A 23,097-nucleotide genomic window follows, 5' to 3' on the forward strand; every position below is an offset into this window, starting at 1 on the left:
TCTCCCTCTCCCACTCCCCCTGCTTGTGTTCCCTCTCTCGCTGTGTCTTTCTCTGTCAAATACATAAATAAAATCTTAAAAAAAAAAAAAGTAGTCATAAATAAAATCTTAAAAAAAAAAAACGTAGTCAGGAGACCTGTGTTCTCCTGAATAGCCATGTGACTTATTTTCCTCCCTCAGTCATAAAATGTGTTTTTGCCTGCTGATTGAGATTCTCTATGCTATACGGCAAATGAGTCATTTTATTTGGGTATTAGTTTCTTCCTATGTACTTTGAGGTAGGGGGGCTAGCCTAAGTGACATCTGAGATTCTATCTTTAAGATTCTGTGATTTTATGATTTAGGTTTTATATGTCTTTTAAAACTAGCTTTAAGGGGCACCTGGGTGGCTCAGAATGTTAAGTGTCTGCCTTCAGCTCGGGTCATGATCCCAGAGTCCTGGGATCGAGCCCCACGTCAGGCTCCCTGCTGAGCGGGGAGCCTGCTTCTCCCTCTCCCTCTGCCTGATGCTTCCCGTTTGTACACTCTCTGTCTCTGCCAAAAAAATAAAAATAAATAAATAAAACTAGCTTTAATTTGCCAAAACAGATGACTTCTGATGATGTCATTTCATTAGGTAAATCATGAAAATTCTCACTTGTCATAAAATCTAGGAAGTCCTGTTACCTTTTGTGATGGTAAATTTATCCTTTTGCTGTATTACTATTTTTGAATTTGTGAAAATTACTTCTTATAGTTTGACCTATCACTCTAGTCATAGGAAGGAGGAGAAACTCAAGGAGTGTCTTGTTTCTGTAATAGTTAATCAAGACTTGGCCTTCGGAAGCCGGGGTGGCTCAGTCAGTTCAGCCTCTGACTCTTGGTTTTGGCTGGGTTCATGATCTCAGGGTCATGAGATGAGCCCTATGTAGGGCTCCATGCTCAGTGCGAGTCTGCTTGAGATTCTTTCCCCCTCCCTTTCCCTCCCCTCTGCTCCTCCCCCAGCTGGCATGTCTGTGCATGGGCTCGTGAGCACTCTCTCTCAAAAATAAATAAATAAATAAATAAATAAATAAATAAATAAATAAATAAAATCTTAAAAAAAAAAAAAAAAGACTTGGCCTTGAATCTCAGAGTGGGGCTTTGGGGAAGAAAGATGTGTTTCCTCACCAGGTCCTACCTGAAGAGTGGCAGGGGTGTGTTGGCATTGCAGCCCTGGGAGATTTGCTGCCAGACTGAGCTAAGCATTGCTATGAAATCAGCTGATAGTTTCTCATGCTGCCCAGATGGTGCATTTCTAAATGATAATCTGGTAGGTTACGTTGAGATTTACCAGTTAAGTGCAATTGCCTAAAAGATCTTGCCTTTTTTATGCTTATTTTTTTCCCATCTGCCATCCCTTCTATGTATTCCCAACATTTGAGCATTGTCTCTGGATGCTAGAATTTCAGGGGAACAACAGTGCAGCAAGGAAGAACCCAGTTCCTGTATAATAGCTGTTGGCTCAATGCAGAGTTAGCTTTCATGGCCTCGTTAGCTTGGATAGAGGAGCGCTTGGAGGTAGCAGCCAATGGAGGAGCATACTTTTTACAGTCTTGATATATGTGTCACTTTCTAGCCTTGCCAGACATCATTGGGGATAAACTCACAAATGCCATGGTTCTTGAGCTTGGCTGTATATTAGAATCACTCTAGTGCCCAACATGCATCTCATACCAATTAAATCTGTCTCTGGGCTGGGATCCATGCATAAGTAGTCTTTAAGCCACCTACATATTAGGTGATTCTATTATGTAGCCACAGCTGAGAAGCACTGAGTAAGGGGACTAAATTAGTTGGCCGATGAAGAATTTCGGCATTCACAAGTGAGCCCGTTGTGTCTTCTGTTTATCTTTGCTGAGTTTTACTTTAGTAACAATGCAGCAAGATCAGAGGTGGTCAGCTACACATGACTGATTTTCCAAAGTGTGTTACAGCCTCTGAGTAGTGACTGTATTTTGCCTGTGAATCAGTGTAGGCTTCTCTTCATATGCTCTTGTGAATGGTATTCTGAAGTCTCTACAAGAAGGGAAAGTGGGTGATGTGTGTATTTGTGTGTATATATATCTTGTCTCTGTTTTAGTTAGTATGTTATTGTTTGTTCCGTTCACTTTGAAGACTTGATAATTGACTTCATAACTTTTGGTGAGAAATTATCTGAAAAGGTCAGATTACTTGGGGAAAAACAAAACTAAAACTATCATTGCGAAACTAAAACAATATCCAGAAGATTTTTAAAAAGACACGCTCAACAGAAATGTCTAGAATCAATGTTTCTGGCTGTTGACAAGGCTGGCATGCCAGTTTCTACTTGTGTGCATACATGTTCTCCCAATATCTATACATTACTGGCCCTTTGAACACAGTTCCCATTAAGAATGCTTAGAGATCCTAAAGTAGGATTGCCAGATAAAGTATAGGTTGTCCAGTTAAATGTGAACTTCAAATAAACAATGAATAATTACTTAGTATAAATAGGTCTTAAACATTACATGAGACACACTAAAAGAGTTACCTGTTGTTTATCTAAAGTTCACATCTGAGTATCCTGTATTTTTATTTCTAAATCTGGCAAGTCCATGGAGATGTGGGCTGGATGGTGGGCCAGAGCACTGTCTAGTTTCTCTGGGCTGGGCCTCCTTGATGCGACCTTGACTCTTACCATATTCCTGCAGAGAAGCTGCTGCTCAGCTCTCCAACCCAAACTCTTACTCTGCTGTCTTCCTGTATGTCTGATAGGTTTTCCCATCTTTGGTGTTAGGACTGAGAGATGTAGGCTTGAAAAGAAACCCTCCCCCAACCACACACACAGAGACACACACACACACAAATCAGTGCTTAAATTCTGAATGGTAGAAGCGATGCGAGTTAAGACCTTCTACTTCTGGGCAGTAACCCCTGTAGCAGGTGCAGCGTGATGTATTTGAGTACTTTTCCATCATTTGGGAGACGCGAGTGTCCTCTCTCCCTTAGAAACCTGGGCAGGTGGCCTGGCCTCCTGGGTACTTGTCTGGCCTGGTTTACTAGAAAATTCCACTCTCAATCAAGTTAAAGCTGGCTAGCTTTCACCTGCCTCTCCCGAGACTGACCTTCACCTCCCTCTCCTGAGGTTCGTTTTGTTGGCCTTAAATAAAGGGCTCTGTCAGTTGAGTGGAGGCACAAACTGGAACTTCTCCCAAAGTTTTCTATCAAGTCAACAAATTCTTATATGTGCCACCTGGAGAGAGAGAGAGAGAGAGAGAGAGAGGAAGTGTGTGTGTGTTTCCTCTTCCTGGTACTTTGTATATTCATTTTGTTTGAGGGAGGCAATTTTTGTCACTGACTATAAAGCTAAACCTAGTCTTATGTGCACATAGATTATACTGTGAAATTTTGGAGATAGCCATCATCATTTATAGAAGACATTCCTGAATCCTGAATCATTTCAAACTAATAGAAAAATATCAAAAAGTATGCATTTGTATACCATCTGTATCTAAACACTTTGCCATAATTTCTTCAGACTTTTAAAAGCCAGTGTTGAGCCCCTTTTTGTAATCTTCCTTAATCCAGTTTCTCTGCTTGTCTCCCTAGAGATAGCCGCGTTCCCAAAGTTGGTATGGGGGCCACCACCATGCAGAACGATAGGAGATGCCATTCACAATTAGGCCTATCTGTGTATGTAGCATGGGTATTTTAAACCCTGTACAAACAGTATCGATGTATAAATTTTGATAATTATATTATTGTAAATAATACCAGTTTTGTCTCTTCCTTTCTAAATTCTTACATCTCATTTCTTCCTGCCTTGTCCCAGACCTCTAGCATAATGTAGGAAAGTAAGGGTGACAGTGGGCATTCTTAATCTTGCTTCCTGAAGTTTTCATTATTATATTTGAAGTTTGCTGAAAATTCTTGATAGATATCATGAATTTGATTCCCTTCTAAGAATGAATGTTGAGCTTTATTAAGGTATTTTTCGTGTTGTTCTGTATTGTTTTGAGATTTTGAGATATAGTTTTTCTCCATTAGTATATTGTGGTAGATATCACTGATAAATTTTCGGATGGTATGTAACTCTTGCATTCTTAGAATAAACTCTGCATAGTTGCATGGTTTATTTTCACAAATCACTGAATTAGCATTGCTAATTTTGTTTTTTTTTATTTTTAGTTTATCCTTTTTTTGTTTTTAATTGCATTATAGAAAGAGAAGATGGTCTGTATGATAGCATTACTTTGAAATTTTAAAGAGATTTTTAAGGTGAATCATCAATATTTGCAAATATATGTGCCTAAAAAGGATGCATATGGTCGATTTGTTGGGCTCTGGGTTATATATAATCAGGGTTGTTAATGGTATCAGTTAGTGTTTTTATTTGCTGTATTTATCAATTTATGATAGAGGGGTATGAGCTCCTATTTTACTTATTTCTGTCAGTTTTTGCTTTATATATTTTAAGGTTTTGCTTTATATATGTTATATATTTTAATGTTACTTACATTCAAGGTCATGATTTTTTTTTAAAGATTTTATTTATTTATTTGAGAGAGAGAGACAGAGATAGCAACAGAGAGCATGAGCCGGGAGGAGAGGGAGAAGCAGGCTTCCCGCTGAGCAGGGAGTCTGACTCGAGGCTCCATCCCAGGACCCTGGGATCATGACCTGAGCCGAAGGCAGATGCTTAACGACTGAGCCACCCAGGAGCCCCTTTTCAAGGTCATGATTATACCCACCACGTAAGAAATAAAACATTACAAATGCATTTGAAGCATTTTGTATGCCCTTTACCATCCCCTTAGGTGAAATTGTTTATTAATCCTGTGTACTTCTTTATACTTAGGTATAAAATCCCCAAACAGTATATAAAATGGTTATGTGTTTTAAAAGTCTATAAAAATGGCATCCGACTATGTGTATTTTTCAGTGACTTTTTCTCAGATAACCTGTCAGTATGTATAGCTCTAGTTCATTCATTTTAATGTCTGCGTGGTATCGCTTTGAATATATCACTCAATACTTGCTTATCTGCATTGTTGATAGAAATTTAAATTTTTCCCATTTTTCATGGTTTAGGAACAATGCTTCTGTGAATGTTCTTTTTAACACTTGTGTTCATATGTGAATGCTTCACCAGGGGTAAACTTGAGGTAGAAGTTTTGGTTTTATTGATGTATACCTGTAAATTCAATATTGACAAAATGATCTTTAGAGCGACTGTAGCAGTTAATACTCCCATCAGCAGTGTGGAATTCTCATTCTTCTCTCTCACCAGCAGTTAGTTATTAGCCGGCTTTGTAACAATCCAAATCTGATGTGTGTGACATAGTCTCCCACTATAGTTTTAATGTGCATCATCTTGAAGACAAGTGAGTTTGTTCTTTTATATGTTTGTTAGCATATAATGAATTGCTCATTTGGAACTCCTTTTCCAGAATTTACTGTCCATTTGGTCTTTTTTTTTTTTTAATTGGTTGCTTCTCTTATTTCTTTCTTTTTTTTTTAAATTTTATTATGTTAAGTTAGTCACCATACAGTACATCATTAGTTTTTGATGTGGTGATCGACGATCCATTGTTTTCGTATAACACCCAGTGCTCCATGCAGTACGTGCCCTCCTTAATACCCATCACCGGGCTAACCAATCCCCCCTCCCCCCTCCCTCCTCCCCTCTAAAACCCTGTTTGTTTCTCAGAGTCCATAGTCTCTCATGGTTCATCTCTCCCTCCGATTTCCCCCCTTCATTTTTCCCTTCCTTCTCCTAATGTCCTCCATGCTATTCCTTATGTTCCACAAATAAGTGAAACCAAATGATAATTGACTTTCTCTGCTTGACTTATTTCACATCATCATTAGCCATCAGGGAAATTCAAATTAAAACCACATTGAGATACCACCTCTTATTTCTTTCTGGTACTTGTTTGTCCTGGATGCCAATCTTTTGTTGGTCGTATGCTTTGCAAATGTCTTATCTGTGTATATAGCTTATCATTTTCTAGTGACTTCTTTTAACATACGTCATTTTGGTAATTTTAATGCAACTGAATTTAAAAAAAAAATGTTTTCCTCTTCTAAAAAAATTTTTTTCTGAACTCCAATTTCATAAAGATACTCTAAGATTCTTCCAAGGTTTTTTTTCTCTTATGCTTTTCACATTTAGATTTTTTATCCACTGGAATTGATTCTTGTGTATGGTTTGAAGTATGGATACTTCTTATATTTTAATTTAGAAATAATCTATCCTTTCCCCACAAGTTTCAGTATACCCTCCAATCACACATCCAGTTTCCATATGTGAGTAGCTCTATTTATAGACTTTATTTCCTATTTTATATGGTCTATTTTGTTGTCTATGTACCAATGCCAGAGTTCCTCAATTATGACTTTTTTTATTATCCTTGTCTTGTTCCATGCTGCATTTTTAGTTAACTATTCAGTGTTATCTTTTATTCACAAATTATTTCCTTCACTGTGCCAGCTTATCCAGCTCTTAAACTTTTAATTTCAATGAGTATACGTTACATGTAGAATATTTATAAATTCTTTAGGTAACCCTAATGTTCTTATTTTTTTCATAGTGTGCTGTGACTGTCATTGTTTATAATGGTTGTTATTATCTTGGTGAAGATTCTAAACATGACCAGAATACTTGTGACATGTTTAATATTTAAAATTTGTATTGTGTGATTTCACGTGTCAATATTTGATCTTGTTGCCTATGTTGACATTTAGTTTTCTTCACATGTACTGGCAGCTTGGTTTGAAGGGTCTTGATCTATAGGTTGCTTTAAAAGAAAAAAAGAAGAAGAAAGAAAAGTCTTCCCTCACCCTTTACACTTGTCTATCTCGCAGTTGTCTCACCTGGTCCTTGCAAGGCCCCCATATCAGAAGCTGGGCTTACCAGTGGTGTTTGGGGTTCCCTGTCCAAGGTGGTGATATGGATGTTGCAGATCTATTCCCTGGGGACAGGGGTGGGCAGGGTTTGGAGTTTGGTCTTAATCCCTGTCTGTACCCTCCAGTTCAAGCCCCAGACAGCAGTTGGCAGCAACTTCTTACTTCTTTCCTTTACCTGCCATCTGGGAACCGCCCCCCTCTCTTTTCCTATTCTTTCTTTCTTTCTTTCTTTTTTTTTTAGATTTATTTACTTGAGAGAGAGCACATGAGCACAGTGAGGAGGGGCAGAGGGAGGAGAGAGGGAATTGCAAGCAGACTCCATGCTGAGCACGGAGCCCGAGGTGGGGCTCCAACTCACCACCCTGAGATCAGGACCCAAGCAGAAACCAAGAGTCAGGCATGTAACCAACCGTGCCACCTAGGTGCCCCTCTCCTTTTTTCTTAGCAAGCCTAGCCCTGGTTTCCTGCCCCACAGGGGGCCCTTTCAGCCCCCATAGCTCTGCAGAAGCCTAACTCCAGGCCATCCTGCCTGTCTCTGGAACTGGGGCACAGCAGGCTCAGAGCTTCGGGTCCAAAGCACCACTTGGCTGTTCTATTCCATTTCTATTTCTCCAAGATGTTATTCTATTTTGGTTCTCGCCTATGACTTCTAACTTTCTTGCTTTAGATTTTAGATTTCATTATTAAGCAGGTTTAGGAGGAACTAAAAAATGTGAACCTATAACAACTGGAGGTCTATTGGGTCACTTAACTTTTTGGAAACGTGGTTGGAAATAGCCCTCACTTGTTGCAATTTGTCTCCTATAGTTACCATATCCGTACTAGTCCATCTGTCATAGTAAAGGAAAGTGTTCATTTCATAGCTCTGGTCCACCCTCCTCTCTCCCTACCTCCCCACCCCTACGGAACCCTTCAGGTGTTACTATGCCACTGGTAGCAAGGTTCAAGTTTAAATATGAAGTATTGTGACTGCCACCTAATGGCAGCCATCAGGTACTTTCAGCCAGAGCCTAAATTTTATTCTGACAAGTGTGTGCCTCTGTAGATGATTTGTTTCTTGGCTTTTAAATGCTACATGGATAGAAAGGGAAATATAAGTTTCAGGGAGCTTATGTTCCTGGAGTTCTAAGCTGTTTCGCATCTCCCCTTTAACAGGATAGAAAATAAGGGTGACAGAAGAGGATCCCACGAAAAGGCTAGTTACCTAGCACCAGCAGCTAGAATTTCATTGAATGGATGTTGTCCTCTTGGGAAGCTGTTTGTCACATAGGGCCTGGCCCTGAATATTTACCTTGGGCGTCTGGGCAGAGTCAAAGACACATAACCATGAATTTGCTGACGTTTGTACCTATTTTAGACCATCACTTCAGGACATAAAGACTCAATTGCTGAGTATTAAAGGATATACATTCCTTGATCATCCCCGCCCACCTTCAGTTTATCCTCTTCCTGAAGCTGTTTTCTGTCTATATTGGTGAGTGAGACCCCATCCCAGTTATTTAAAGCCTCTAAAATGGTATGGTATGAATCTCCACAGAGTAAACTTGGCTGGAAACTTAGGATATTTATCAGCTATTTCTGCAGTAATGCCATGTAACAAACCATGCTTACAATCTAGTAGTTTTCAATAACAAGCATTTATTTGCATAGGTGTCCGGGTCCTCTGTGGTTCAATTGAGCCTGGCTGGGCTGTTTCACACTGTGCACAGACTGGACTTGGCTGCTCACCGTGGCTAAGGGATAGGTCTGCACTGGGGGACCCAGGCTGACTGAGTAGTCGCTACCTAGGGTACATTCTTTTGTGAAGGAGCAGGAGTGAAGGAGGCAAGCCAAACTGTGTGCAAGCAAATATAAATCCTTTCCTTGCGTCGTGTCCGCTTGCATGGCACTAGCCAAAGCCAAAAATCCTAGGAGGTGCTCTGTACCGAGGTGAGAGTGGATGAATATTTGCTGAGCCGTGTTCCAGCCTCTGACAACTCCACATAAAATAATTGAATGAAGTCAAATCTTTTTTAAGAAAACAAAAGCTTAATGTGTTACTACTGAAGTGTAAGTGCAAGAAGCTTCTAAGACATTTCCAAGAGGTTCACCTTGAGAAGCCCTTCAGGCTGGAAGTGCGTGCTGTTCATTTTCTTATACCCACTGCCTAGTACAGTGCCTGGCTTGTGGTGATAGTAAACACATGAATGAAAGTGCTACCAGGTTTACCGAGAAACTGGTGGGCCTGGAGAGTTGGGATATTTTCCCCATCTTTTAATACTGGCATTTTTATATTTCTGCCTGAGAAAATCCTAAATGTTCTTAACCAAGGAGAGAGATTGAAAGATAAAGTCCTAAACTCATGGGACTTCTCCCAGCTATTGTCCGATCGTTTATTTTTCTGATAAAGGAAACTAATCATCTCCTTTTTATACATATATAGAACAAAATAATAGCTACAGTCATTGATTATTCACATAACTTCTACATGGCCTCATCCTTTTTGTTTTTTGTTTTTTTAAAGATTGTATATGTTTATTTATTTGAGAGAAAAGAGAGAGAGAGCACAAGCGGAGGGGAGGGTCAGAGGCAGAAGCAGACTCCCCCCTGAGGACGTGGGGCTCGATCCCAGGACTCTGGGATCGTGACTTGAACCGAAGGCAGCTGCTTAACCGACTTGAGCCACCCAGGCTTCCCTGGCCTCATCCTTTTTGAAGAGACAGGATGGGTCTCTATCCAAATTAGATTCAGATGCTAAGATTGATAACTACATACATACACCACCCACAAAAGAGGGTATGAAAAGGTTTATTTACTAAAATAGTGAGACTTCTGGAGAGAGCAGGGCAGGCCTCTGAAGCTGCCTAGAAAGAGGAAAGGAAGGAGACTGGCTTGGTGTTTTACAGTGTTTAGGGGATAAGGTTGGGCTGAGGATCCCCACTTGTGGACAGTGGCTTGTGCTTAGTGTCAAAGGCTTTGAGGGGCTCCTGGGTGGCTCAGATGGTTGGACATCTGTCTTCGGCTCAGATCATGATCTCTGGGTCCTGGGATCAAGCCCCGCATTGGGCTCCTGGCTGGCTCAGCAGGAGCTCTGCTTCTCCCTCTCCCTCTGCCTCTCACTCTGCTTGTGTACTCTCTCGGTCTGTCTCTCTCAAATGAATAAATAAAATCTTTTTAAAAAAAGGGGGGGGGGCTTTGTATTTAGATTGTCCAGTTGTGGGGCAGAGGGGAAGAGGGAGAGGTGTTATCCGCAGTCTAACATCAGAAGAAATAATTGGGCTCCTTATATGCTTATACTGTGATTGTTGAAGGCCCACTGATAAAGAGGTGTTGTGTTGACATTTCAGGTGATGGACCTGCTGACTGCTGTTGATTTTGATTATAGCCCACTTTTTCTCTGGACTTCACTGACTTTGAATCTTCCTTGATTGTTGCTAATGGATACCAAGGCAGCTATCCCTTTCCCAAACTGCATTGTTTATAGGTACCTGGTGAGGAAGCAGATCTAGAGGACCTACTGGGTACCAAGAGCAGGCCATACACTTCACCCTCATATGCATATTAAATATGAGAGCTCAGGGGCACCTGGGTGGCTCAGTCGGTTAAGCATCCGACCCTTGATTTCGGCTCGGGTCATGATCTCAGGGTCCTGAGATCAAGCCCCACATCGGACTCCACGCTCAGTGTGGAGTCTGCTTGAGATTCTCCCTCTCCCTCTGCCTCTCCTGCCACTTGCATGCTCTCTCTTTTTCTCTCTGGAAGAAATAAAATAAATCTTTAAAAAAAATAAAAATAAATAAATATGAGAGCTCAAATTTGATTTTATTCTTGGGTATTGAAGTAAATTGTATGTGATTTTGCCTTCTATGACCAGTACCGTTTTCGTTAATGTAAGAAATAGTTGGAGAAAGTTCCTGCGTTTGTTCATGGATAACTTTGTTTGAATATATATTCATCTGTCAGTAATTACTGTGTTTTCCCAAATGATATCTCTTATGTACCAGCTCCATGATATGGAGCATATATTTATACATTTTTACTATTTAAAAATTTTTAAACTTTTTTGGGTTGTGTGGTGCTTTTTGCGTGAATAAAAGTAACTTACCTTCAAAAGCACTGGTTCTCAACTTTAGAATGGGTCATAATCACTTGGGAGCCTTATTAAAGCATCCTCCAAGTTTCTTATTAAGTCTGCGGTGGGCCTGAGAATTAGAATTTCTAAGAAGTTCCAGGTGATCTTTAGTTTCAGGGACTAAACTTTGACCAACACTGTCTTATAACAGTAATATCCATGAGGTCATGGGTTTTATGTGCTAGTTTGATTTTTTTTTCCTAACATACATTAAGATAAATATTCAACTGTTAAAATAAAGTCCAGCTGTCTAATACCAAAAGAATGACCTCACTGTTGTGCCTGCAAAGCTTTGGAAATACTGAGTATTCTCCAAGTTTAATTCAGAGGAAGGATCCTTTGCCTTTAAGATTGAAGGTATGTGCTAACCCTGTGTGAAGCAATGTGAGGCAATGGGTAAGGCCAATGAAAGGCAAAGGCAGTACGAATTAGAATCCATGAGCACAAAGAGAGCCATGGTTTTCATCCATTAGGGAAATCAGGAATTCTCTAGTTCCCCAACTGTGTGCATAATCTGTTTCTGCCAGTGGGGTGTGTGTGTGTGTGTGTGTGTGTGTGTGTGTGTGTGTGTGTAGGGGAGGGACTTGGATACGTGTGAGAGAGTATAAATGAAAACCAGACACAACCACAAACTGGTGACTGTAGTTCTGGAAGTCCCCATAGAGAAAATAGATGAATCATAGTCACATAACTTGATGGGACCAGCCATTGTCACTCACACTGTTCATGTTAACCCCAGGCTCATGGAACCTCCCTGGGATTAATAATACCCCAGACTCCTTTTAAAGAGTTACGGAAAAGATTTGCCGAGTTTACTAGTGATTCTAGTGATTGGGTGAAGCCAGCAACCTTTAAGTGCCTAGGAACTTGGAGTTTGGGTTATACCTGAAGCTTACACAACCATAAGAACAGCAGTGGCAAACAAACAAGAAACTCTCCAGGGTAAAAATCACAGGTTCTTTGGGCCTGAATGAATTTGTTGGCACTTACTAGCTTGTGTTTTGGGGAAAGTTGTTTAACCTGGGTACCTCGGTTTCCTTATCTGTAAAGTGGACCTTGGGATGAGATAGCACCCACCTTGTAAGAGTGATGTGAGGATGGCCTATATTAATCTGTGTTGAGTGCTGAGAAGTAGCACTCGGTGATCCCTGTATCCATATATAATTAAAGGAAGCTGAGCCAGTCTGCACTGTAGCTCTGGTTGCTACATGCCTTCCCATGATAGTGAGATCACCTTCAGTGCCACTCTTGGTGGATCGGAAGACACAGGCTCTAATGATACCTGGCAGAAGGGCTGTTTTGTTGTTGTGAACGGATTAAAAAAAAGATTTGTACTACAAAAGGGATATGTATCAATTAGATTAAGTACTCGACTAGAAAGAGTTTTATTTTTAGGGAGGAAAGTTCTTACATATTTTTTCCCCACATGTTGAATCCTGCCAGTCAGGATCCTTTTCCTATTTTTGTCTTTTAATAGAATATGTTCTTTTCTTTTCTTTTTTTTTTAAGATTTTATTTATTTATTTGAGAGAGAGAGAAAGAGAGAGAGAGCAGACAGAGCAGCAGGCAGAGGGAGAGGGAGAAGCAGACTCCCCGCTGAGCAGGGAGCCCAATGCGGGACTTGATCCCAGGACTCTGGGATCATGACCTGAGCCGAAGGCAGACACTTAACTGACTGAGCCACCCAGGCTCCGCAATATGTTATTTTCTTAAAAGATATTCTTGAAGTTTCTTTTCTGGGGGCTAGATTAATTGAATTTATTTGTTAATTTCCTTTGGGGCTAATGTAGCTTCAAAGTGGTCTGCCCTTTTCAAGCCCTGATACTCAAAATCTTGATTTCTCCTCTTCATGCATTATTCCCATTATTCCCATTATTCCGCTACTGAATACCAGGGTGAAATTCTCTTTTTAACAAACAAAAACATCCTTAGTCTTGAATTGAGACCTCTGCCTCACCATCCTCACCTCCATGTGACAGGGGCTCTCCTCTTGCATTTGCAAACTTAGAAAACGTGGAGGGAGAGGACTGCCACTAACAAGACATATTTGGAAACCACCAACCTAGCTTAGACTCACAATTCTGTAACCTTTATATTCTCTTAGCATTCTCTTGTGAGCCCGTGGCATGAGCCTTCCACCAGTGAAGGCATTAACTTCTCCCTTTTACATGTTGCCTGCAGATTCCATCTTATCCTTCTCCATAATGGGAGTGTGTCCTTTGTTATACTGGGACCATGGGCAAAAATATTTGAAGAAGAGATGAATCATGATTTCCTGGGTGTTAGCTTTACAATGGTCTCCTTCATCAATCTGTAAATTAGTCATGACTCTGTCACACCCTTACAGGTACAATTTACACAAAATGAATCATTTCAAAATATATTCTATGTGTAATTTCTATTTAGAATGTGGGTTTTATTTCCAAGGAGCATCAGTTTTGTAAGAAGGTTGGTTTAGCTACAATTTGCCTGCTTTGTAAAGGCCTGGAATTGATTTTTGATTATTCTTTTTTTCTTACATTTTAATGTTAGGTATACATAAAGAAAATGACATAAAACACATCGAAGTTAAAGAGTAATTTTTCCTTGAACACTCATATGATGCCACCTTGCTCATAACCCAACTCAATTTGTCTTCTCCTGGTTCCCACCATCATCCTGACTTTAGTTACTATTATTTGCTTTCCTTTTGTCATTTTTTTCCATTTGTGTGTAGCCAGGATAAAGATTGTTGGGTAGGGAGGTATGAGTAGCTTCAGCTTTATTAGAAAATGCCGAACACTTTTCACAGTGATTGCACCAGTTTGCACTCCTGCCACAGTTATGTGAGCATTCCATTGCTCCACATCTACACCAACACTCAGTTTTGTCAGGCTTTCAATATTCCTGATTACTAATGAGAATGAGCACCTTTGAATATAATTGTTACTCGTATGTTGTCTTTTTAGAGTGCTTATTGACATTTTTTACCCATTTTTTGTTTTCTGTAGTTTTGTAGGAGTACACGCGCGCACGGACACACCCATGATCTTTAATTATTTAAGTGTATTTTCCCAACCTGTGGCCTTGTCTTTTCCCTCTTTTTATGACATATTGTGAAAAGAAGTTCTTTCTTTTAATGTAGTCAAATTTATCAATTTTCTTTCCTTTATATGTAATGCTTTTTGAATCTTAAGTTTTTCCTAACCTGAAATTATAAAAATATTATGCTGTATTGTCGTACTAAACATTTGTAGTTTTGCTTTTTACAATTTAGCTTTTAATCAACTTAAAATAGATTATTTTCTGGTATAAAGTTGGGATCCAATTTTCATTTTTCCATATACATATCCACATTTCCCAATCAATAATTATTAGAAAAAACATTCTTAGTATAAACAAAGATCTTCCATGATACTTCCGTCCTATAAAGAGACCATGAATTCACCGTGTCTTTCTGAGTCCTTTATTCTATTATCTGTTACCCCTCTTTCAGCACTATGCTATTTTAATTATGTTGTGATAATTAAAAATAATTCTTATTAAATGGTAAGGCAAGTTATCTCATCTTTATATTTTCAAGTTTCTGGGCTCTTATGGGCTTTTTGCACATCTGTGCTTCAATGTATATTTTAGAATATACATTGTTCAAAAAAAACCCCCAAACTCTTAGAAATGCTTAACAGGATTGCACTGAATCAATAGATCAACTTGGGAAAATTAACATCTTTACAGTATTGAGTCTTATCAAAAACATGGCTTACTCTCTATCTCTTCCTTGGTAATACATTTCGACACAATGTTTCTGTTTTCTCATGAGGTCTTAAAAATTTATGAGGTTTTTTTAAGTACTTTGTGCTTTCGGGGTACTGTGAATGTTAAGTTTTCTTTTTGAAACTGTTGCTGGCATCAGGATTTTTTTATATCCAGCAACTTTACTAAACTATGTATTAATTTCAATATGTTATCTGCAGGCAGTCTTTTGAATTTTTCTAAATACATGTTCATAGTGAATAATAGCTTAATTTTTTCCTTTATTTTTATATATAAATGTGTGTGTGCATGTGTGTGCACCCATGTTTTCTTTTTTCTTATCCAATTGCATCCACTAGTACCCTTAGGAAAACAATGAATAGAAATAGTAGTAACAGGTGTTCTTGAGTTAGGCTGAGTCTCCTAGGGAAAACATTTAAAAGTAAAACATTTGATGTAATTTTTAAGAAATTAACATAGTATAAAATTAACTTTTTGGTGCACAGTTCCGTGAGTTTTAGCTCATGTGCAAATTCATGTACCCACCACAGTAATCAGGATAGAGAAATGTTACATCACCCCCAAAATTCCTTTGTGTGCGGCCCCTTCATAATCAAATACAAGCATCCCCCCAACCTTGGCCACTGCTGCCGTGATCTGTTTTTATCCCTATGGTTTTGTCTTTTCCGGAATGTCATATAAATGGAATTAAACAATAATTAGACTTCTGAGACTTTTTCACTCTGTGTAATATCTTGAGATTGATTTATGTTGAAGTATGTATCAATAGTGATTCCTTAGTATTGCTGAGTAGTATTCCCTTCTATAGCTATACCACAATTTGTTTATATATTCACTCTTGAATTATATATGTTTTCTAGCTCTGCAATTTATTCATCTTTCTTAAATAAGAAAGCTGCTTAACTTCTTTATGCATTGACTTCTTCATCATTAATGGGGATAATGTACCTACATGACAGGGTTATTGTGGGAGAAAAAATGAGTCCATACATATGAAGTACTTAAATAATGCCTCATATATAGTAAATGCTCAATAAATACAATCCATATCGTTGTCTCCAATATTAGTAAAGATTTTGAGGTAGAAAAAAACTTGACAAGTTCAAGGAATAGCAAGAAAGCCAGAGTGCCTGGTCTGTAACGAACAAGGCAAAGACAGGGAGAGGCATGTAGGTGCCATGTTGTGAAGGGTGTTATGGGCTGCAGTAAGAGTTGGGATTTCACTCTAAGTGCATTGGAAAGCCCGGGATAAGATAATCTGGTTCAGGCCTTTACTAGATTATTCAGACTGCTGTAGAAGAATGGGTATGGTGGTGGTGTTAAGAGTCAAAGCAGGCAAACTTTCTAGGTTATTGCAGAGGTCAAGGAGAAAACTGTGGTAGCTTGGACCATAGGGGTGGTTGGTGAGTGTGGGGATGGTGAGAAGTGGTTTGATTCAAGGTATGGTTTGGATGTAAAGTTCACAGAACTTGCTGACAGATTCATAGCTCAATGTAACACATTCCCCATAAGAGCAGCGGTGTGACCATTTATAATAACAGCAACACTCCTGTCCTGTTGTGGCTTTACCAAAGATTTCCCTCATCCATTTTTGAATTGACACCTGAATTTTCATGCCTGATTTCTGAAATCCACCTGAAGAAATAGCCTATCCTTTCATATATTTTTTAAATGACATCTAACTGCTTCTTTAGTACTCATACTCACAACCCCAAACACATTGTTAAGGTAACAACTTAGCCCACAAAAATGTTTTTCCATAGCATTTTGCTTTGTGGTCCTCCAGTCTGTATAGTTCTATGACCCCACATACTTAGTCGTCCTGCTGGAAATAAAGTTGTCAGAGCCGCTTCATGCTTAGCCAGCGGGCTGGTAGTTTTAGTTGTTGGCTGGAGTTCTTGTGTACACTTGGGACTTTTTGTTGGAATAAACATTATTAGACCCAGGCTAAAATTGGATCAGAAATTTATTTTTGTCCTCCTTTCAACCTCAACTCACCCTAGATTATCTCATCCAAATGACAAATGGTTTTGACTTTCTGAAGGGATCTAAAGATTAAAATCAGCCCTGGATGCTTGCTTAGCCTTGCATTCAAATGGAGATTTTTTTTTTTTTTAACCAGTTAAAAATAGAGTTCTCTGATCTCACATACAAAGTTTTATTTCCTGTGTGTCTGCTCTTAACACGTCTGTATTTGTTCTCAGTGCTGCCTGAGCTTCCAACTCCTTCTTAAAGACAAACACCTGACCCAGTCTTTATCTGGAACACTCATCATGCTTTTTTTAACCCTATCCTCTCTGCTTAATTTGGGGCCTCTCATAATTCAGCGTTTGCCAAATGGAAGGAAATTTCCCTTCTATCCTAAGCGACTTGTCCTATCTTGTCCCAGTTTTCAACATCTCTTGTCAGGTTAATGTCAAACTGTGGCATTTATTGACTTAGTTTATTTGCAGGAGGGACTCTGGCCTCTTGGAGATGCTCACTTGAATTTTGTGTATAATTTTGTGCTTTTTTGTAATCGGCTTCTTTTGTGATCTTACAGAATACCAAGCTGCTATTTTACACTTGAAGAGGGAACACAAAGAAGAAATTGAAAACCTACAGGTATATCTCTTTGATTCTACTGAACCGGTTATTGAGACTGCTACCTCATTTTCTCATGTGCCGAAGTAAATATTCCCCTTTTGTTGCCATATTTGCTTAGACAGCATCTGCAGCTGGTACCTGCCAGCAGGCACTGCGTTTATCCTGGGGAGGGAAAACTTGCACTCCATTTTTAATATAATTCAATTCCTATTTTTAAGAAATGCAAGTGCCTTTGACTGGGAAAATGATATGCTTGGAGAAAATATTGGTTTTATTTGAAAAGCAGGAAACAAGAGCGAGTATTTAGAATTTTACTCTTTGTAAGAAGTCTTTAAAAACCTATTTTTCCTATGCACACTGTAAGCTGTTTTGTTTGACTTTCCCATTCATGTATTTGTATCCATCCATCTCAGGCTATCCCTGAAATATGATGTCATGCAGATCAAGGCACTTAGGGAAGTGGCCCTGGTAGGAGCCAGAGTTGTGCTGAGCCATCCATTCTCTATCCCCAGGGAGTGCTTGGAAATTGCTGACTTGATCCCAGAAAGACTGAGGGATTATTTACTTCCTCCCACTATCTAATTGTCCCTCCTTTAATGTTTGGTCTTTGCTTGCAGTGCCAATGACAGAAAGTTGTAGAGTTTTAATTTCAGGTAACTAAATATTGAATCAAGCACTGATTCTAGTTTCCTGATGGCTGGGTTGACCCATACCTTAGAGGATAAGAACAAAATTTAAATAAAACTTGGTGTTTGTTTGGTGCTAACTCATTACTTGCTAATTCAATGAATTTGTGGATCAAATATTCTTCTTTCCAATAAGTGATAATGTGCTTTTTAACATAACTGAGACACTGTATTGGATTATAGGTTAAGCCATTGCAAATAGCAAAAGAAGATTATTAAATAGGTCAGGTGATGTATAAATTCAGCTTGTTTTAAGCAGTTTGGAAGGGGGAATGAGTCCATTTCACAAAGAAACAAACAACCAAAACTGGAAAAGTACCTCTGTCTCCTAGGGGGAAAAGAGAGGTGGAGGCCCTTAGCTCTTTTGTTGCAAAATGCGCTACAGAGACCTCTCTTCTTTGTTCTGGTGTGCGAAAGATTCTCAGCTTCTCAGAGGAAGTGAAATGGGGATTCATTTAAGAAACAGATTGCTAAAGAGGTTAGGCACAGAAGTGATTCTGTGAGCAGAAGTTTTGTGTAAGAGCTCAGTTGTAAGTTAACATTGGCTTCTCCAGGTTTTAAAGCAGCCCTGTGAGGCTTTGATAGCTAAATAATATTCATGGTAACAGCAGGCTATTACTGTTTTTGAGTTCTTACTTTGTGCTGGGCATTGTTCTAAGTATATTACATATAGTATCTTGTGTCATCTCCACAAAAGTTCAATGATCTTATATCTCAAACTAAGGAAAGGTTGAAGAAGGAAAAGAGAAGAGTAAGTGGAAGGAGAGAAAGTATATTGCGATCATGATCTCCAGTTAAAATAGAAGTTAAATCAAGATTTGATTGACAATAATAAAGGTGAAAAGGTGTTCCTAATTGTGTCTTTAGTTTTTTTTTGTCTGTGAAAGGATTATCTGTTCTCTGGATGCTATTAGTAAACTTAAATTCTTTTTGTACCATATTTATGATTCGTATAAAATTGCTGAAACCCTGTGGCCATGACACACTCCTGCCATCAGGTTGGGGGCGGTGTACCCAATCCATACACTTACCTGTACTTTGGAACTATTTCCAGCAATCACAGGCTGACAGCCTTCAATAGGAAACTGGCAACTCTTATCCCTGATCTGACCTAAAGAAGTGTTTTTGGGCAAACACAGCATTTTAAAGATTGAATTAGGAATATACATTTTAAAAATATGGAGGAGTTTCTAAGAAAAAATTAGAAATTCTGGCAACAGTGGGCTTGTTTTCTTGACTTCAACCAGCTGGGATTGAGTAAGCAGGTGTCTACTTCAACTGGGATATGTGTTCTCCAGTTTGCCACTGTCCCCACTCTGGGCCACTTCCTCTACCTGGCCCCTTTCTGCTTTAATTAACCCCTATTCTCTGGGAGTTGAAAATAACTAGATAGACAGCAACACCAACCAGTCAGAACAGATAGAGCTCATAAAACAGGCGGTGACCCAGCCTAGCTGTGCTTGTGTGTGCTCACTGAACACCATCTCCACTTGTTTTATTCCACAAAGAAACAGCTACATCTGTTGTCACAGGACTAGTAGAAGACACTGGTAACAGAGCTGTTATTTTGATGTTCATTTCCTTATATGTGATTTCTATTGGCAGCCCTCATTGTCTGTTAGGTTTCCTTTCTCCACTTGCATGTCATGGAGAAGTCAGGTGTATTTCAGGACTTCTTCAGCATGCCTTTCTAGAATAAAAAGGATTTCATGCTTAACATTCACAGGAAAAGTGATTCATTCTGTCACTATATACAAGAATTGATGTGTATCACCATTAGTTTTTTTAGTTTGTTTTCACAGACTTTAAAGAAATGGCATGATTTAATAAACGAAGAACCTAAATCAGCTATTTTTTTTTTTTTTTTAAGATTTCTTTATTTGGGCGCCTGGGTGGCTCAGATGGTTAAGCGTCTGCCTTCGGCTCAGGTCATGATCCCAGGGTCCTGGGATTGAGTCCCGCATCGGGCTCTCTGCTCCTTGGGAGCCTGCTTCTCCCTCTGCCTCTCTCTCTCTCTCTGTCTCTCATGAATAAATAAATAAAAATCTTTAAAAAAAAAAGATTTCTTTATTTATTTGAGAGAGAATGAGAGTGAGCATGAGCAGGAGAGGCAGAAGGAGAGGGAGAGAGAATCTCAAGCAGACTCCATGCTCAGCATGGAGCCCGACATGGGGCTCAATCCCCTAACACTGAGAGCAGGACTTGAGCCAAAACCAAGAATTGGTTGCTCAACTGACTGCATCACCCAAGCACCCCAGCAGTCTATTGCTTTGGGGTATAGATTCAGAGAGAAATCACTTAATTATTCAGTTTCCCCACCAGCAAAATGGAAACCTTACCATCTAAAATGATTTGAAGTTGACCTTTCTAGCACAGAGTCCCAAAGCTAATAAGTGGGGGGAGTCTGGAGTTTGTAATCTCATGTATGCTCTGCAGTCAGTATGTATGGAGTGCTGCACTATAGAAAGGCCCCAGGGCTTAGTCCTAGAACTGGCTTTTCAAAATGTGTAGCAACTCACATGCATATTCCCTTATTCAACAACAAAGATTTATTGATGCTTTGAATGAAAACCATTCTCAGCATCCATGTTTAGACACCTTCTACATAAACAGAGCATTTGGCTAACTCCGATCTCCAGTAGGAGAGTAGTGGCAGATCAAACATTTCTTATGACTTCGCTATTTTATGTCATTTATAATATAACCACACCAAATTCTTCAATTTTGTCCAAGGATGCCCTTCATTTAGCAAACTCAGCTTTGAGGGTTTATGATGACTTCGTGACACTCAGCATCATCTGGTTAATTTTTCATTTTTGGATAGTTCTGTGTTACTGACTTCATTTTTATTTTTATTTATTTTTATTTATTTTTATTTTTTTAATTTTTTTAAAGATTTTATTTATTTATTTGACAGAGAGAGAGAGAGATAGCGAGAGACGGAACAGAAGCAAGGGGAGTGGGAGAGGGAGAAGCAGGCTTCCCGCGGAGCAGGGAGCCCGATGCAGGGCTCGATCCCAGGACCCTGGGATCATGACCTGAGCCGAAGGCAGACGCTTAACGACTGAGCCACCCAGGTGCCCCCAACTTCATTTTAAAAAAGACAGTACCTTACCTTTACAGGTTCTTACTTATCTGAGAAATTTTTGCCTGGGGTTGCCATTGCCCAAGTTCATAACTATTGGGTAGAAATGTATTTCAGACCTGCCCTTTTAAGGCACATGATAAAACTAATTCTCCCATGGTACAAATAAAGAGTTACTTTTCTGAGATTCCTAGGATCAAGATTTTTTTTGAAGATTGCTCTATGTTGATTCGTATAATCTTATTTTTGCATTTAAAATATTTAAAGGTTTTTGTTTTTTTCTTCATTATTTTTTATTATGTTATGTTAATCACCATACATTACTTCATTAGTTTTTGTTTTTTTTTTATTTTTTTTAAAAGATTTTATTTATTTATTTGAGAGAGAGAGAATGAGAGAGAGCACATGAGAGGCGGGAGGGTCAGAGGGAGAAGCAGACTCCCCGCCGAGCAGGGAGCCCGATGCGGGCCTCGATCCAGGGACTCCAGGATCATGACCTGAGCTGAAGGCAGTCGCCTAACCAACTGAGCCACCCAGGCGCCCTACATCATTAGTTTTTGATGTAGTGTTCCATAATTCATTGTTTGCATATAACACCCAGTGCTCCATGCAGAACATGCCCTCCTTAATATCCATCACCAGGCTAACCCCACCCCCCCTAGAACCCTCAGTTTGTTTTTGAGAGTCCATAGTCTCTCATGGTTCGTCTTCCCCTCCGATTTCCCCCTCTTCTTTCTTCCCCTCCTGCTGTCTTCTTCTTCTTCTTCTTTTTTTTTTTTTTTTTAGCATATAAGGTATTATTTGTTTCAGAGGTACAGGTCTGTGATTCAACAGACTTACACAATTCACAGCACTCACCATAGCACATACCCTCCCCAATATCTATCACCCAGCCACCCCATCCCTCCCACCCCCCACCACTCCAGCAACCCTCAGTTTGTTTCCTGAGATTAAGAATTCCTCATATCAGTGAGGTCATATGATACATGTGTTTCTCTGATTGACTTATTTCGCTCAGCTTAATACCCTCCAGTTCTATCCACGTTGTTGCAAATGGCAAGATTTCATTCCTTTTGATGGCTGCATAATATTCCATTGTATATCTATACCACATCTTTATCCATTTATCTGTCGATGGACATCTTGGCTCTTTCCACAGTTTGGCTATTGTGGACATTGCTGCTATAAACATCGGGGTGCATGTACCCTTTCGGATCCCTACATTTGTATCTTTGGGGTAAATACCCAGTAGTGCAATTGCTGGATCGTATGGTAGCTCTATTTTCAACTTTTTGAGGAACCTCCATACTGTTTTCCAGAGTGGCCACACCAGCCTGCATTCCCACCAACAGTGTAGGAGGGTTCCCCTTTCTCCGCATCCCCGCCAACATCTGTCATTTCCTGACTTGTTAATTTTAGCCATTCTGACTGGTGTGAGGTGGTATCTCATTGAGTTTTGATTTGGATTTCCCTGATGCCGAGTGATGTGGAGCACTTTTTCATGTGTCTGTTGGCCATTTGGATGTCTTCTTTGGAAAAATGTCTGTTCATGTCTTCTGCCCATTTCTTGATTGGATCATTTGTAATTTGGGTGTTGAGTTTAAGAAGTTCTTTATAGATTTTGGATACTAGCCCTTTATCTGATATGTCATTTGCAAATAGCTGCTCCCATTCTGTCGGTTGTCTTTTGGTTTTGTCGACTGTTTCTTTTGCTGTGCAAAAGCTTTTTATCTTGATGAAGTCCCAATAGTTCATTTTTGCCTTTACTTCCCTTGCCTTTGGCGATGTTTCTAAGAAGAAGTTGCTGCGGCTGAGGTTGAAGAGGTTGCTGCCTTTGTCTCCTTTAGGATTTTGATGGACTCCTGTCTCACATTGAGGTCTTTCAACCATTTTGAGTCTATTTTTGTGTGTGGTGTAAGGAAATGGCCCAGTTTCCTTCTTCTGCATGTGGCTGTCCATTTTTCCCAACACCATTTGTTGAAGAG

General features: G+C 39.5%; 1 protein-coding gene across 2 annotated transcripts in view; it reads left to right on the forward strand.

The window, feature by feature from the left end:
* The window catches only part of FMN1 (formin 1), a 283,684-nt gene that overhangs the window by 30,903 nt on the left and 229,684 nt on the right, over positions 1-23,097 (forward strand). For both annotated transcript variants that reach the window (XM_034994221.1, XM_034994220.1), the window contains exon 3: positions 17,298-17,359. In XM_034994221.1, the coding sequence (XP_034850112.1) occupies positions 17,298-17,359 (62 nt within the window). The remainder of the gene's footprint in view (positions 1-17,297; positions 17,360-23,097) is intronic.

Source organism: Mirounga leonina, unplaced genomic scaffold (assembly GCF_011800145.1).
Source record: "Mirounga leonina isolate KUSES-001 unplaced genomic scaffold, KU_Mleo_1.0 Mir_91, whole genome shotgun sequence".
Taxonomy (NCBI): Eukaryota; Metazoa; Chordata; class Mammalia; order Carnivora; family Phocidae; genus Mirounga; species Mirounga leonina.